The 16,648-nt window shown below is 58.5% G+C and overlaps 1 protein-coding gene across 3 annotated transcripts; it reads left to right on the forward strand.

Annotated features, from left to right (window-relative positions):
* The first annotated feature begins 549 nt into the window (after window positions 1-549).
* Window positions 550-9,105, forward strand: TAMALIN (trafficking regulator and scaffold protein tamalin). 3 transcript variants are annotated; one of them, XM_049694129.1, is made up of 10 exons: window positions 1,295-1,378; window positions 3,484-3,533; window positions 4,234-4,341; window positions 4,740-4,809; window positions 5,139-5,193; window positions 5,299-5,401; window positions 6,554-6,647; window positions 6,753-6,819; window positions 7,388-7,454; window positions 7,913-9,105. In XM_049694129.1, exons 6-10 carry the CDS (start codon window positions 5,338-5,340, stop codon window positions 8,410-8,412), a joined length of 792 nt encoding a protein of 263 aa, XP_049550086.1. In that variant the 5' UTR covers window positions 1,295-1,378; window positions 3,484-3,533; window positions 4,234-4,341; window positions 4,740-4,809; window positions 5,139-5,193; window positions 5,299-5,337; the 3' UTR covers window positions 8,413-9,105. The 3 variants fall into 3 exon arrangements, with proteins under 3 accessions (XP_033292145.2, XP_049550087.1, XP_049550086.1); XM_049694130.1 differs by lacking the exon at window positions 4,740-4,809 and having other exon boundaries at window positions 1,289-1,378; XM_033436254.2 differs by lacking the exons at window positions 4,234-4,341; window positions 4,740-4,809 and having other exon boundaries at window positions 550-1,378.
* Window positions 9,106-16,648: the final 7,543 nt, after the last annotated feature.

The following is a 16,648-nucleotide window of genomic DNA, read 5'->3' on the forward strand; positions in this document are numbered from 1 at the left end:
GTGGCAGACGTCGGGATGTGGAGCCCCCAGCTTGTGATGCTGACGCCCTGCGGTGGCTGGCCACTCTTTAGATGCCAGACCTGGCCTTCCACTTCCTCCTCTCACTTCTTATTCGGGTACCACTGACGACAGCTGGGCCATTCCCACCTCTCCCATGGCCTGGCAGCCACCAGCAACACAGCCGGGGGTGGGGGGAAGATGCTCCCCAAAAAAGGTCAGATAATGGCTGAGCACCATCCCCCAACCCTGAGCACCCACTCAGCGCGGTCACATCCCCTGCCGCGAGTCAACCCCCACAGTAAGGATGTATCGGCTGGGAAAAGGATACCTGAGCTCCAACATCAGGAGGTGAGGAAAGGTTTATCCAGGAGGAACAACTCCTGACCTTCTGAGGGGACAGGCCAGAATTAAGCCTACTACTTTTTGGGTTACCCCCTCTTCCCTTTCCCCATGACATGGGAAGGAGAGGCAGCCTCTTTGAACTCTTCTGGGACAGCTGGGTAAGGGGGAAATCCTGGACCCTTTCACTCCCTAGCGGCTTCTGCACAGTTAGTTCAGGGCCATCTCTTCCCTCCCATCAGGGACCTCACCCCTCCCCCTGCCTCCCTCTCCTTGCCTAAAGTCTCCTGCAGCCTCTTGGGTCTCCTAGAATCTTACTCTGGGCGGCCTCCAAACCTCCTCCTAAGGACTCCTACGGTCGCTCCACGGCCAGACTGCTTGAATCTCCAAAGATATCCATCCCTAAATTTTCAAATCTCGTGCACAAGCCCCTTCACAGGCTCCCCGTCCCTCAGGTATCACGGAGACCTATGCTCCGCCCCCCGATGGCCTGGACCCCCCTCCCCTCTGAGGCTAGCTTTCCCCCCTATTGAGCACTCCGGTCCCCAAGAGTTTCCCCAGCCTGGCATGCCTCGAGAGCTGTGGGCGGGGCTCCGGGACAGCTGCCCCCCCCGGGGGGGCGGAGCCGGCCGTGCGGGGGGCGAGGCCCCGCGAGGCCGCTCCCCGCCCGCCCCGATCCCCCGAGCCTATAAAGGGAGGCGACACACCACCCTCCCGGCTGGCATCCCCGAGTCGCCGCCTGCCCCGCCGCGCGGAGCGAGCGCCGCCTCCGAGGGGCGCCGGAGCCATGACCCTCCGCCGACTCAGGAAGCTGCAGCAGAAAGAGGAGGCGGCGGCCACCCCAGACCCCGCTGCCCCGGCCCCGGACTCGGAAGCTGCTCCAGCCCCTCCGACCCCGACCCCGGCCTCGGGCCCCCCTGCCGCAGCCGCCTGCCCTGGGACCCCCGGGGACGAGCTGTACGCGGCGCTGGAGGACTATCACCCGGCCGAGCTGTATCGCGCGCTCGCCGTGTCCGGGGGTACCCTGCCCCGCCGAAAGGTGCGTATCCCCCCCAACTCCCGCGGCCCCCCGCCCGGCTCTCGGTACCCTCCGGGGTCCCTTCCTCAGGACCCGCGCAACCCGCAGCAGCCCCCATTCGCGCCTGCCGACCCCCACACCATTCTCCTGGGGTCCCCGAGTTCCCCCATTCCTCTCCAGCCCGCTGATCCCCCACGGACACGTTCAGATCCTGCTGGGTCCCCTCGATCCTCTGCTCAGAAGGAGCAATCCCCCATACCCGCGACCCCGGCTCCACGCCGCCCCCGACCTGGCGGCTCTCCACTCCCCATGCGCCCCCGCCCCGTCTCGCTGCTCTCCTTCCTGCCGCCTCCCCAGGTCCCCTTCCCCTCGCCCTAGATGGTCTTCGGCCACCCCCGAGCCCCGCCTCCCCGCGTCCAGACGTCTCGAGGTCCCCAGGACGCCTCGCCCGGGCTTCTCCCGTGAGAGCGGGGAGGCCTCGGGCTGGGGTCCCGCCGCTCGCCCAGTCAAGTTGAGAGTCTGCGGGTTCCAGGTGGGGAGGGCGGCGGACGCGCCGCGTGCCTTCTAGCGGGGGAAGTGCGTGCGGCGCCGCCGACCCTTCCGAGGGGACGCCCGGATTCCTGGACTCGGGGCCTGCCGCCTTGCCCTGCGTCTGAGGTGCGGGGCTCGAGGCCACCGCTCCCTGGAAGTCAGCCGCGACCGGACGCGGTGGGAGGGGTCGCAGGGCGCCTGCGGGGCAGGAAGGATGCGGGCCGCGCCCGCCCTTTGAGTCTCCCCCTGCGCCGGGCTCTTCCTCTGGCCTGAGGGGGACCCGAGCACTCAGAAAGGGGAACTCAAGACCCAGGTTAAGGAGAGGGGGCTGGTGGCCTTTCCCAGCTCAGCTCCCCTCCTCTCCCCCTGGCCCCTGGCTCCCCCCAACACAATGAACAGCTTGTTGAGAATTTGCATTTTATGAAAATCGGGTGGAAAGACAAAGGGGTCTCTCTCTGCGGCCCAGTCCTTCCTCCCTGGCCCATTTGGGAACTGTCCCCACCCCTGAGGCCAATCTTTGGTTCTGGAGAAGGAGGGCTTCCTTCTCTTCCTGGCCTTGGGGCAGCCTGGGGGGAGGGTTAACAAGGGCACCGACCAGGAAGGCCCTGGGCTGTTTGGGGCACACAGGACAAGGGCTGGTCTGACACTGGGCTTCTTCCAAGGATCAATAATTTAGGGAGGGAGAGAGACTGCTTTAGTTTCTCAAGGACCCAAAAGAGGTAGGGACCCTCAGCTCTGTCATCCGCCATGCCAAAAAAAAAAAAAAAAAAACCTCCCAATGTCTCTCCTTAAGTATAGTGAGACTTATGGACAAGTTTGAGATCCAAGGTTTTGTTTTTTTGTTCGTTTTTGTCCCAGAAAGCAACAAAATATATGGCAATGTTGAGAGACCCAGGTGGAGCTGGGCACAGTTGGCCACCTGCAGCTGGAATCCATAGTTGGTCCCTGAAACAGTCTACTTTGAGGGAGGAGGCTGGGCCCCTCTGTCCCCTGCCTTTCCATGTTCAGGCTGAGAGTCCAGCCCTCCAGACCTGGGCCTCTGACCCCGGCTCCCCCGAGCCACTCTGTGTGAATGAGAAATTAGGAGAGACCTGACCGGCCCAGGGGCCTCTGGAGTGTTTTCATAGGCAAGCCCAGGGGCCCCCTGATCTTCCTTGAATAACAGCTGGGAAGAGCCCCTGCTTCAGCTTGTGGGGTCTAGGGGGCCTGAGCCGCCGCAGACGTGCACCCTGGGGGTGGAGACTGTTCTATCTAGAGTAATGAAACCCCCTACCCTCCAGGTTGGGAACCAGCACAGGGCTTAGAGGTTCATGCATCTGGAACCCGGGAGACTGTTGTGCCCCCACAGTCCTCCGGCTGTGGGGATAGAGCTTAGGGAGAAAGCTGTGGAATGGTGCTGGTGGTGGCACTCTGCAGATAGCTACGCCAGCACCAGAGTAAGTGTGGAGCTGGGGCCGGACACACAGGCAACAGAAAGTGGGGTGCTGGGTCTAGGGCCAGAGCCCAGGTGAGAAACCCCCAAAGGAGGGCTCTCACCATCTGCTCCAGGGTAGCTCCCTCTCACCTGCTCCTTCCTGACTCTCCTTCCCACCCAGGGCTCGGGACTGCGCTGGAAGAACCTCAGCCAGAGTCCCGAACAGCAGCGGTGAGTCACCATTACCGCAGCCCCTGCCCTGGTCCAAAAGGGTGAGGCGCTGGGTTGGGGGCAGCACGACACAGCATCTCAGCCCAGCCAGGGGGGAGTCACTCTCCCACCCTCTCAGCACAGCACCCTTGCTAGGAATGAGGGGCAGGTGGAGGTGTGGGCTGTGTGAAGGGGGTGGCAGAGGAAGGAGATAGGGACTTTTGAGTCATCAGGTGCTCCTCAACCCACCCCCAGTCCCTGCCAGTTACCCCTCCCCGGAGAGATCTGGATCTGGGAGGAGGGAAGCAGGAAGTCTTCGGGGCTACCCTGAGCCCTCCCAGCCCAGCAAACTCCGAGGGCCCAAACCATGGCCAGGCTACGTCCAGCTGCTCCAGTCTGTCTGCCCCTGCACCCAAAATCTCAGTCCTCTGCTGGTCCTGTCCTGTGGTGGCCTCTTAGGCAGGGTCTGAGGTGAGGGCAGAAGTAGGTGCTGACTCAGGCCCCACTCTGCCCCAGGTCCCATCCTGATTTGGGCGTGGCTTCTTCCAAAATGATCGGCAGACTGTGGCCCGCCGGCCAGACTGGCCTTCAGCCAAGAGTTGTTTTTATGTTTCGAAAGGGTCGTACAAATAAAAACAAAGAACAATATAGGACGGAGGCTGTCAAATAATTTAGGTCTCGAAAAGAAAGGCTAAAATATTTACTGTCTGACCCTTTGCAGAAAAAGTTTGCCAACCCTCCCAGAAAACCAGAGAGCACTGGAGTAGACACAGAAGTCACCCTGATTCCCGCCCCAATACGTGTAGAGGGGGAAAGCCCTGCGTTCAAAGTAGGGAGGAGCTCAGGCTGGGGCGGGGAGTTGCCGCTCAGCGTTTGGGGGGTATGTGGGTCAGGTTGGGCACTGAGAGGCCTGGGTCTCCAGGGCCTTTCTGAGGCCCTGAGGCTTGAAGGGGCCTTTGCAGGCTGCTTTAACTCTGCCTCTGGCTGGGCGGGAAGGAAGGGGGTGTGGGGGTGGGCAGAGGAAACTCTGGGCTCCCCCAGCAGACGAGAATCTGGAGCTACTCCAGACCATTGTGTCCAGTGGGCAGGCCTGCAGTGCGGGAAGGGGCGGCCTCGAGGCTCCCCTCCCCCCAGCCCTCACATCTGGTGGGCTGGCCTCACCGCAGCTGGGAGGAGCAGCTGTGGTCTGGGCTCAGCCTCGTGACTGGCCTCTGGGGGTGGGGCCAGCCCTCTCCCCAGGGCTCTGCAGCGGACGGTGCTCCAGGCTGTGGCCGAATTTGGGGCCTCAGCTAAGTCAGTAAGTAGTATTCTGGGGCTCACTAGAAAGCTGGGAGTGTGGCTGAAAAACTCAGCTAGTCCACCGGCTCTGGGGGTCAGCTGTCCCCGTGCCTCCCCCACCAGGGGCTGGGTTGATGCTGTGTGGCTCAATGAAGCTGATTTCAGCTGCGAATGGGAGAAGGACATTCCGACAACCTGTGATGAGTGTGACTTGTCACTGGAGACAGTGAACCCTGCCTGGATGTACCAGAGCAGACTCCCAGCTCTAGCGGGGGGCCATGCTATGGGACTGGCAAGCTCCTTTTAGTCCTGACAGTCTTGATGAGATGGCCCCTGTGTCTCCTGCAGGAAAGTGCTGACTTTGGAGAAGGAGGAGAACCAGACCTTCGGCTTTGAGATCCAGGTGGGAGAAGCTGAGTGCAGAGGGAGGGACGGCTTGGGAGGCTGGTCAGAGGGCTGGATGGATCTCGCCCCACCGCTGGGCTGAGGGTCCCCTTGTTTATTACAGACTTATGGCCTTCACCACCGGGAGGAGCAGCGCGTGGAGATGGTGACCTTTGTCTGCCGGGTTCATGAGTCCAGCCCTGCCCAGCTGGCTGGGCTCACACCAGGTGGGGCGTGAACCCGGGACACAGGGCTCTGGGAAGAGGGGTATGACCTTACTCCCAAGCAGAGGGGGTAAGAAATCTCTTCTGAAAACAATTTCCCTTCCTCCTCCTATTTTGAGAAGGCCAGAAAGAAGCATGGATTGGACTTAGGCAAATTTGCCATTTACTGTGTGATGCTGAGCAGTGCCATCTGCAAATTGGGGGCAATACCATGTCCTCACGTCAGCGTGGTGAGGGAATCCCCTGGGCACAGAGCCAGGGCCTGGTAAATGGCAGGTGTTGGTGCCGCTGTTTTTCCTCCCCCTGGCGATCTGGCAGTCCAGCGTGGGCAGGAGGTGGGGTGGAACCACTCCATTAGATCTGCTTGATATCGAGAATCAGGGTCTGTCTTGCTCCCAACCTGGCCCCACACTGGGGTACCTGTGATACTTCCTCTAACAAGGAAATGGTGCCACTGGTAGGAGACCCTTCGAATTGGCCAAATCTAGAGTCCCAAGTCCCAGGAAGGGACAGCCAACTGACCCCCACCCAGTCCTGTCACCATTTCCTTCCCTAAGCCCTTACCTCCCTGCCTATTTACCAGCAGCCCCTGGTAGCTAAGTGGTATATTGCAACTTTGCAAAGTAGTTTCACATCCACCCTCCCTCCTAATCGCCATGGTAGCCTCCGCAGGGGTCCACACCCCCTTTTCCAGATGGGAAATGGGCCCTCGGAGATGGTGCCCTGCTCTGCCTGAGGTCAGGGGGCTCTGCAGTGGCCCAGGGTATCAGAGCTGAGGCTTCTTATGCCTGGGGCCGGTGTTAGTTCCCAGCTTGGTGCTTCTCACCCTGCCCCCTTCCTGTCTCGGCTGGGTGTCATGACAGCCTGTGGGCTGGACCAAAATAACCAGCTCTGGGGGCAGCCCAGGCTTGCCTGGAGGGCTCAGCCTTTGAGGACAGAGCTTCCTGAGAGTGAGGTGAGAATGTGGGTGTCTGAGGGCCTTGGCCCCTCTGCTGGGGTGCCGGGCCTGGACATGATCTCCCCAGAACCATGACTGGGGGTAGGGAGTTCAGGAGAATTTTGTGGGGTCATTACCCCTACCCTTTCTGGCGAAGGTGGCTGGAATTCTTCCACATGCCCCGTGGAGCAGATTCTGATCCCCTCTCTGCCTGGCAGGGGACACCATCGCTAGTGTCAACGGCCTGAACGTGGAAGGCATCCGGCATCGGGAAATTGTTGACATCATTAAGGCGTCTGGCAACGTTCTCAGGTACGTCCAAGTGCCGCGGTCCCTGAGGGATTCCTGAGCTCAGCTTCTCTCAGTGTTTCCCCACCCTGTGGGCCCACTCAACCTTTGATTCCCCAACCTCCTCAGACTGGAAACTCTGTACGGGACATCAATTCGGAAGGCGGAACTGGAGGCTCGTCTGCAGTACCTGAAGGTAAAGCAGCCCAGATAACATCCAGTCGCCACCCTCCTCTTCCCAAGCCCCTGCCCCTACCGGCCGCACTCTTTTTTAGGGGTCGTTTATCTGCTTGAACCTCCTTTTATTTTATTTATTTATTTTTTTGGCTGCGTTGGGTCTTCGTTGCTGCGCGCGGCCTTTCTCTAGTTGCAGCAAGCGGGGGCTGCTCTTCATTGCTGTGCGCGGGCTTCTCATTGCGTTGGCTTCTCTTGTTGCGGGGCACGGGCTCTAGGCGTGCAGGCTTCAGTAGTTGTGGCACGCGGGCTCAGTAGTTGTGGCTCGCAGGCTCTAGAGCACAGGCTCAGTAGTTGTGAGGCACGGGCTTAGCTGCTCGGCGGCATGTGGGATCTTCACAGACCAGGGCTGGAATCCGCATCCCCTGCACCGGCAGGCGGATTGTTAACCACTGCGCCACCAGGGAAGTCCTGAACCTCCTTTTAACCTTAGGGTTTCTTCTGTGTACTCCCTGATCCCTCAGTCTGTACCCACCTCCTGCTAGTTTCTTGCTAGCTCCTGACAGTGAGGCGGGGCGTGTCTCTTACAGCAAACCCTGTATGAGAAGTGGGGAGAATACAGGTCCCTAATGGTGCAGGAGCAGCGGCTGGTGCACGGTGAGTAGATGAGGGGTGTGTGAAGGGCCACTTGCACCCCTACTGATACCCCCATTCCTGCTTCCCCCGCAGAACTAGTGGGTTACTTCCCCCTCCAAAGTGAAGAAAGGTTTGTTGAGCTACTACTTTGGGTACAGTGCTGCCCCAGGCTGGTGCACACACATTTTTAGTTCATTCTCACAGTTGTTCCCTGAAGGAAAGTACGAGATAGCACCATCTCCATTTCACAGATGGGAACAGGAAGGCTCCACGAGTTTGTTTCAGACCCCTTCCGTGGCTCTTGTGTCATAAGTGACCCTCCTAAGCATCTGAGTGTATAATTCCTGTTTTACAGACAAGCGAAGTGAGGTTCAAGGTTGTGACTTGCCCAAGGGCCACACAGATGGTCAACAGGAAGGAGCTGAGGTCTCCTACCCGTGCCCTCTGACGGCCCTCCCTCGTGTCTTCTGCCCCGGCAGGCCTCGTGGTGAAGGACCCGAGCATCTATGACACGCTGGAGTCCGTGCGCTCCAGCCTGTACGGTGCGGGCCTGCTCCCGGGCTCACTGCCCTTCGGGCCTCTGCTGGCCGCCCCCGGGGGCTCCCGCGGCGGCGCGCGGCGGGCCGGGGGCGACGCGGACGACGCCGTCTACCACACGTGCTTCTTCGGGGGCGCTGAACCGCCTGAGCCCCCGCCGCCCCCGCCCCCCGCGCGCGCGCCCGGCCTGGGCCCCGCCGACGCTCCGACCCCAGGGCCCCGGGCGGTGCTGAGCCGCAGCGCCAGCGTGCGGTGCGCGGGCCCCGGGGGCGGCGGCGGCGGCGGCGTGGGCGCGCCGAGCGCTCTCTGGACTGAGGCCCGCGAGCAGGCCCTGTGCGGCCCCGGCCTGCGCAAAACCAAGTACCGCAGCTTCCGCCGGCGGCTGCTCAAGTTCATCCCCGGACTCAACCGCTCCCTGGAGGAGGAGGAGAGCCAGCTGTAGGGGCGGGGGCGGGCGGGGGAAGGTATTTATTTATTTATTCTTTCCAGCCAGTGCAAAAAGGGGGCGGGGGCGGGCGCCTGGCCGCGGAGACTCCGGGAGCCCAAGGCGGCGGGAGAGGGTCCTCGCCAGCCCCAGCTGGCCTGCCTTCCTGGCTTGTGCAGAGTGGTGAATGAACCCGAGCCCCAGGCCCCTTTACTCCTCCCCAGAACCACAGCGGGAGGTGGGCACGGAGAGCTAGGCGAGCTCGGGGTTGGGAGAGGTTCCGGGGCCAAAGATGGGGCGTGCCATCCTACATCTGGGTCAGTAGTGCCTTGTGGGGTGTCCAAGAAAACCCCTTCTCCGGGTGAGAGGACCCTGCCCCACGAAGCCCTCTCCTCAGCTTTACTTGCTCCCCACCCTTGGCCTTGGGGAGAAATGGCCTATGCCCAGTCGCTTCCCCATCCCCCCACAGACATAGTTCCAGTTAACCAGCGCTGGTCCCTCTCCCTCCCAGCCTTGACCCCTAAGGGCTTGGCCCCTCCCAGGAGCCTGTAACTAAGTGGGGTCTTGCCCGGCAGGGGTCCTGGGTCCTCTGCCCCTTGGGGGACAGGAATGGGCCTGTTTTGGGGGGATGGGGGCAGCACAGACTGTTCCACCGTTTTGCATATTGTTGCTTCTGAACCACAGACTGTATAAAATTGACGGTTTTTTGCATCTGTGTCAGTGTGGTGACTGCCCGAGGGGGAGGGTTGGGCTCGGGCAAGCTCTGACTCCACCACCCCGACCCCCAGCATGCGTGCGCACGCACAGACACACACACACACACACACACACACACAATATTTTACATCTAATTTACTCGGAGCTTGCAGCCAGGGAAACAGACTGGGAGAGTTTAACTTACATGTATGGGCCTGAACTAGAGGCCCCACACCCCTTCAGAACTTGGGTCTCATGTTTAATGTATCTAGAACTTCCCTCCCCAAATACCACAACTGGTGGGGTCAAGGCTCCTCTATACTTCTGAACTATCCTTGTGTAAACAACTGCTTGGCATCCTTTCTCCCAGGGGTCTGGGGTCTCCTGCTTAGGAGACCTTAGCCATCACCCACCCAACCTGTGACAGGCCCAATCACTGGTCACTCATTGCTCTAGAACTCCTCAAAGCTTCCCATCACTCCTAGTATAAGATTCCAGCTCTTACGCAGGGATATCTGACTCCTGCCTGCCTCGTTTGCTTGCCTCCCCTCTCGCTCCCTGCTCTGGCCACTTTGCCCACGGTACACTTCAGATGCCCTGCCCTTGGGGTCTCTGCACTTGCTCTGTCCATAGCTGACTCCTTTGGTACTCAGTGTGGCCTCCCCAAGGCCGTCCCATCTGGTCTAAAATACTGTCGCACCCTCTGCTTTGATAGAGCCTTGTTTTATTTCCATCATACTACTCACCCCCTTCTGAAACTGTCTCGACCGGATGGGTTTTGGGTTTTGCCTGGCTCCCTTCCCCGTTAGGATATACACTCCATACAGCAGGACTCAGGGACCTCTCCTGTCTTACTCACTGCTTTATTTCTTGCCCAACGCTAGCGCATAATAGAGCCTCGATAAATACAGTGTGTGCTCAAAGCATCTTCAAGAGGTGGTCACCACCTTCTTTGAGGTGACCCGGGGCAAGTGACCTGTCCAGGGTCACACAGAAAGTAGGTGGCAGAGTTGGGCCTGAGTTTTGAGCCTCCTGAGTGCTTCTCCCTGGCAGTAATCAGCACCCAAGGGGTGGTTTTGAGAGGTCTAAGTGGCAGCAGGCAGGCCTCTCCCTCCTGCACTACTGCACTTGCCTCCTGAATGACTCCCTGCTTCGTCTCTCACCGCTGGACCACCCCTTCACACAGCAGTTAGGGTGATCTTTCCAAAAAGGAAATTGGGTCACAACCCTCCTCCGCTTAAAACCCATTATGGTTTCCCCTGGAATAAAAAAATCAAATCCAAACTCTTTATCGTGGCCTAGCCATAATGTGTTGTCCCTCTGGGCAGACAAATTACAAAAACGCATCCCTTCCTGTGGGTTGACGGCAGCCACGCGGGCCCGACGATTTGGCAGCTGCGAGCCTCTGTGCAGTGCACAACCTCTGCGACCGTACTGGGATGCCCTGCACGAGGCTCTGCAGGATCTGGGCCCTGCCGTTCTCTTCAAGCGCAAATCGTTTCTCCTTCTGTGTCACTCATCATACTTAAGCCACACTATTCTTTCTAGTCCTATTCTCTTCAAGCGCAAATCGTTTCTCCTTCTGTGTCACTCATCATATTTAAGCCACACTATTCTTTCTAGTCCTAGTCTCAAATATGCCAAGCTCTTTCCTGCCTCTGGCCTTTGCCCATACTGTTCCCTGTGCCTGGAACAGTCTTCTTTGCAAGACTGGTTCCTCCAGCCTCAGATCTCATCTTAAACATCACCTCCTTAAAGAGATGTGCGTGATCTGATCAGAAGTTCCCTGTCCCCATTATGCTTTACCTTGAGCCCTCTATTTTTCTTTCCTTATAGCACTTACTCTCAGTTGGTAATTTTACTGACTTCTTTTGTATCTGCCTTTTGCCTTTCTAAGGCAGGAAACTCAGCTGTGTTACCAACACTGCTCCAGGGACTCACGCAACCTAGTGCGTGGCAGGTGCTCAATATATGGGAATGCCTCCTTGGGGCCAGCCCTGCACAGGGGTGACCGCGACCTACCCACCTCTCAGCCCTGGAGGGTGGGGTGGGGAGGCCCCTGCCCTGCGCCATCTGTAGCTGGCATCTGTGGGTCCTTCTCACCAAATCCCTTCGGGGCTGGCTGTTGGCTCCAGCCAGGGCACACGCACCTGGCTGCCCTGCCCTCCCTGGTCCTGGGGAGGGAGGACATTTGATTAAGAAAACGGAGCTTCCCCAAGCTCCCTGTTTGAACAGCTGCTCTGCAGTGATGACAGACAGCGGCTCCCAGGGGCTCAGGTCCAGGGGAGGGGCCCTCTTGCACCTTTGTTCCCAGAGCCCCTGGCTGCCAGGAGACCAGCTGCCTGGGCATAGCCTAGCACCTTCCTGGGGGTGGGGGGCTGCCAGGGCCTCCCTGGCTTTCTCCTCCTAGAATAGATTCCCAGCCCTTCTCTTACCAGCCTGCTCCTCCCCTCCCCCACCAAGCAGCTAGCGTTGGCAGTGATGTCAGCACCGCTTACCCAGGCTGAAGGGGGGCTCCTGGCTGGCCGTATGCACCCCGAGGAGAGTGAGGGGGTGCCCAGGGTGGGGCTGGATCCCACCTCTCAGCTGACGGAATGACGGCACCAGCACAGCAGCCTCCTGCCGTGTAGGTGGGGTGACAGGGAGTGACTAATGTGAGAGCTGTGATGCTAAAAATTAACCCAGGGATCGTGTTTGGTGGAGGGGTGGGGGTGGATGGGAAAGGAGCAGGGACTGGGAATATTGTGTGGTCGGTATCCCCCCTGCCCTGCCTCCCCTCCCACCAGCGTTCTGGTTCTCTCAAAGCCTCAGGGGACTCTGTGGGAGCCCTTCCCCCTCCCCAGGCCATAAGGGGCCCCTAGTAATTACAGGAAGGAGGAGAGTGGACGCCACCCCAGGTCTCATGCATGGTAGACTGAGGACACAGCCCTGCAGATGGAGTTCAGATATGAGGTCCCCACAGAGCCCTGCATCTGCCCCATCCCCTCAATCATGGTGGCTGCATGGCCCTGAGTCCTCTGGTTCGTCCCCCTCTGCCCAGGTCAGAGCTCTGCCCATGGGCGGTGGGGGAAGCAGAAGCAGCCAGTGCACAGAGACAAAGGCAGCTTCCTGACAGCAGGCTGGAGTTGGGGGACAGTGGGGATGGCAGCTGTCCTGAAGGAAAGGACAGGAGACTGGCTCCCAGAGCATCCCCTAGGTACCAGCACTGTGCTAAGACGTCCACATCCATCACCTCACTTAGGCCTCACAGCATATCTGACAGCCCATTCTACAGATGAAGAAACTGAGGATCAGAGAGGGTAAGGTAGCACAGCTGGTACCTGCTTCAGCCAGCATTCTCTCAGATCTGTCTGTCTCTAGAGCCTAGACTGGGGAGAGGGAAGTCTTCCTCGAGGAAGGAGTGTGAGGACAGGGTCAAGGCGGTAAGGAATCATTTCGAGGAATTGAACCTCCAAAGCTGTAAGACTCACTCGTGGGGAACAAGGTGGGAGCACGGAGGGTAAATGAATGGTGGGACCTGAGGGAGCAGGGTCTGAGGTGTAGCAGACAGCAAAAGGAGGAGGAGATCAGGGCCACAGGGATCAAGGCTCCTGGATGTGGGTGCTGTCCTGGAGTGAGGTGGGGAGGGGCTCTTGGCACTGGGTTCTGGGGGGTCACAAAAGAACTTGGGTTTAGAGAAGTGCTTTGTGGACACACATAAGAAAACCTGTTAGAAGGAGGGAACCTATAAACGCTCCTGTTTTGCCTGGAAACAAAACCAGAGAACGTGAGCTGAACGGCAGCAGGAGGGGAAACAGTGAGACAGTAGAAGACACTTTCTGCTCACCAGTCCGTCACTCATGAAGCTGGGGAAGTGAGAAGGGCTGTGGGACTCTCCAAGTGTCAGAAGAAACGTCAGCCTGTCGAGTTGGGAGCCTGCCTGGTCCTGCATTGATGGCTGGATGGGATGACCTAAAGGAGGGAGTGATAGGCCGAGAGAAGTGAGAGAGAAAGGGCAAGGGACCAAGGAAGATTCCTCGGAGAATAAGATAGCCAAGAGATGAGACAGACGCTGGTGAACAGAGCAGGTGCGCCTGACCCCTGGTGGTAACCTCAGGACACTGCACCTCTCAGCCCTGAGCTCGGGAAACAGGGTGGGGCAGAAGTAGGGTCCTCCCCTCCGCCAACAAGCTGTGAAGGCAGCTCCCCGCCTTCGAGCCCACCTCTTCAGCCATGCTCCCACGCCCTTACAAGGCGGGGCCTCCTTGGAACCACACAACCCATTTGAAGCTCTCGGACACCATTCCTGGGCCTGGTAATGAGTGGGCATTCAAAAAACACCGAAGGCAGGTATGCCTGAAGGGAGTGACGAATGAATTCAGAACTTTTAAGTCATCCAACTCCAATGATTTCAACCAGCTTACCTTCTCTGCAGGGAACTCCGCATGGTCTGGAGGCTCCAGGACTGGGGTGGGAGGGGGGAGAGGGGAGGAAGCACAGCTGCTAAACTGCGACACAAAGAATTGCTGCTATAAGGGACACCTCCTAAATGGCAGCGAATTTTCTGTTCCTGGAGTTTAGCCTTTCAGTAGAGAACACACAAATCTGCGAAAAGTAAAGATTATGCAAATACTGTCCCTGTTTCCCCACTGCCTCCCCAAAGAGTCACTAACAGGGCCCCTCCAACACACACAGCTGGCCAGTCCATTCAGCAACTCCCTTCCCCCACCAGAGTGACTGGCCACCCAGGTCCCACTTTCAGCTTTCCCCAAATTTCACCCTGATTGAAAGCCCAGATCAAGCCCCACTAGTGCTGAGGAACACGGTCTCTGGTTAAGTGAATGCAAGACCAGTGGTTACCAACTATAGCAACAAATCGCCTGGGGGACATTTAACCAAAGATAGGACCCTACCCCTCCCCATAAGATTCTTTTTTCTTTCTTTCTTTCTTTTTTTTTTTTTTTTGGCTGCATTGGGTCTTCGTTGCTGCACGCGGGCTTTCTCTAGTTGCAGCGAGCGGGGGCTACTCTTCGTTGCGGTGCGCGGCCTTCTCATTGCCGTGGCTTCTCCTGTTGTGGAGCACGGGCTCTAGGCGCAGGGGCTTAAGTAGCTGTGGCTCGCGGGCTCTAGAGCGCAGGCTCAGTAGTTGTGGCTCACGGGCTTGCTTGCTCTGCGCATGTGGGATCTTCCCCGACCGGGGATCAAACCCGTGTCTCTTGCATTCGCAGGCAGATTCTTAACCACTGCGCCACCAGGGAAGTCCCCCCATAAGATTCTGATTTGGGAGTTCTGGGTCAGGGCTGGAGCATCAGGATTTTTAAAAACACCCCAGACCCTCAGTAAGGATTTATTGATTGGATGTTGAATGAAGATGATTCTGGAGGCCTCTGAACTCCCTCCCACCTAGAACCTTGGCACTCCAAATACTGACTGAACTCAGGCACCCCCTGAGGTCCTGTCATCCGTGTCATCCTCAGGGAGCTGAGGACCTGAGCCTCCCACTGGCACAGAAACACTTTCTGCTTCACGGTGTAAGTGTTGGGATGTGTGGTGGCCACTCCCCTGCCTCCGCCCTCTCCCCCCCCAAACTGGGAGCTCTTGGGGAGCAAGGAGAGCCCACTGGACACATCTATGTCCCTGCCTTGGTTGGAATGGGGCATAGGGACGCGACACAGGTATCCAGGACCTGCTGGCTGACGGGGTGTAGCCAACGGTCGGGGCGGGGGGGGGGGGAGGCGAGAGGAGTCTGGGGCTGAGCTGGGGTTCATGTCTAGACCAGCAGTTGGGGTCAGCAGGGGGAGATGAGACTGGTGGTGGTGCTGGGGGGAGCAGCCCCAAGAGCTGCCGGGGCGCTTCAGGATTGACCTTCAAGTTCTGGACTGGGTTGAAATGGGGGTGGGGGTGCGAGTGCCACTTGGGTGCACAAACTGGAGTCAGCTGGGCAGCACCCACCTTCGCCCACCCTGAGGTCGAGCGGCTGAGGGGCTGAGTTGCGGAGGCAGGTCCCAGCCAAGGGGTGCGGCCGCCATTAGCTGGGTTGGAGGTGGAGAAGGGGACTCCAGGTTTCGTTTCGCTGGGAGGGAAGCAGGTGGCAAAGCCTGAGCGAGTAACCGCCTCCCCGGAGCAGCAAGTCTTGCCTCCTCAGGAAGTCCCACATCCACGCCGCACGCCCTCCCCCCGCCCACGCCGCGACCTTCTCGCTCCACAGCGGCGCGCGGTGCCCCAGCACCCTTGACCCCACTGCGGACGCCCACACCGTCCCGTCCCACCACCCCCGCCCCGCGCCCGGAAGCCTCGCCTGCGGGCCCGCCCTTCATCCCTTGCCCCACGGCCCGCAGACCCTTCAGAATCCGGGGCAAGCTGCCCCTGCGCTCCGCCCGGCTCCCTGGGTCTCGGGAAGGGGCTGTCCCTGCGGGGGGGACGTAGCCCGGGTGGTTTGCAGAGCTTGGGGGAGGTGTCGCCCTCTGCTGGGAAGACCAGGGAATTGCTTCACCTCCGTCGCCGCGTCCTTTCATTGCCCCCTGGGCCACTTATTTTCGGACCTTCCTTGACTTCTCGGCCTTCTCTGTCCTTTCCTTAACCTGACCCTTGCAGGACTCCGACTATGTATATGTCGGTCCTGGTTCCAACTCTGTTACAGGCTGTCTGCGGCAGAGTCGCGGTCTCCCTGAGCCTTGGCTTCTTTCCCTGTGAGATAGCAGTCGTGAAGTCCAAATGCGGGACAGTGAAAGAAGACACTTTGTAAACTGAAAGGGAGCATCTGAGGATGAGGTGTGGTCGTTGTTAAAGCTAAGGGTGTTCTCTCCCGCCTTCTGGAAGGAGGGGCTTAATTCATCCCTTGGGATCACCACATTTTGATGCATTGCTTTTCAGTCTTTTCTTTAAAAAATAATATACATGTAATATATATGGTCACATTTGCATTAAATATATTTATTATATAATTCAAATATAATTATATAATAAACATATATATCGCATATGTGGCCATACTCTGCATGCTGTTTTATGTCCTGTCTTTTTTTTTTTCCAAGAGCACAAATCATCGTAAAAGCCTGCTTCTGGAAGTCAGACAAACCCGGATTCAAGTCCTCGCTCTGTGACTGTATATTTCCGTCCTTGGGCAAACCACATAACGTTTCCTTTTCTCAGCCTCAGTTTCCTCCTCAGCAAAATGGTAATGTCAGGAGTACCCACCTCACAGGCTTGCGGTAAAGCCCTGAGCATAGCCAGCTCAGAACCTGTTAGCTGGTGTTATCGTGCCGCCTGTGTTTTGCGCAGTACTCTTCCCAGCCGCCTGCTTCTCAGAGCACTTACGATGTTCTCCTTGCTCCATGTGCCATAACGGTAAGAAAGGGAGAAGTCTTCATCTCAGAGCTTGCCCCACCCTGACACCATTCTTGGCCACGTGGGTCTCATTATTCCTCCCGCCCATCCAGAAATTCCCCTTCTGGGGCCCTCCAACTCATCCTGGGCCTCCTTAGCTTTTTCTCCAGAAAATGTCTCCGCCTCCCCTCACTTCCCTGGGGTCCCTGCTACCTTGTTGCCTCCTCAGAGAAGTCGCTTTGACTGTTCCTTC

This window comes from Orcinus orca, chromosome 11, assembly GCF_937001465.1.
Source record: "Orcinus orca chromosome 11, mOrcOrc1.1, whole genome shotgun sequence".
NCBI lineage: Eukaryota > Metazoa > Chordata > Mammalia > Artiodactyla > Delphinidae > Orcinus > Orcinus orca.

Bases quoted from the DNA above. Each gene is read 5' to 3' on its own strand.
- TAMALIN (XM_033436254.2), top strand. From the start codon at position 1,127: ATGACCCTCCGCCGACTCAGGAAGCTGCAGCAGAAAGAGGAGGCGGCG. The intron at 6,648-6,752 runs GTACGTCCAAGT...CAACCTCCTCAG, and splicing joins GCGTCTGGCAACGTTCTCAG to ACTGGAAACTCTGTACGGGA. The intron at 7,455-7,912 runs GTGAGTAGATGA...CTGCCCCGGCAG, and splicing joins GGAGCAGCGGCTGGTGCACG to GCCTCGTGGTGAAGGACCCG.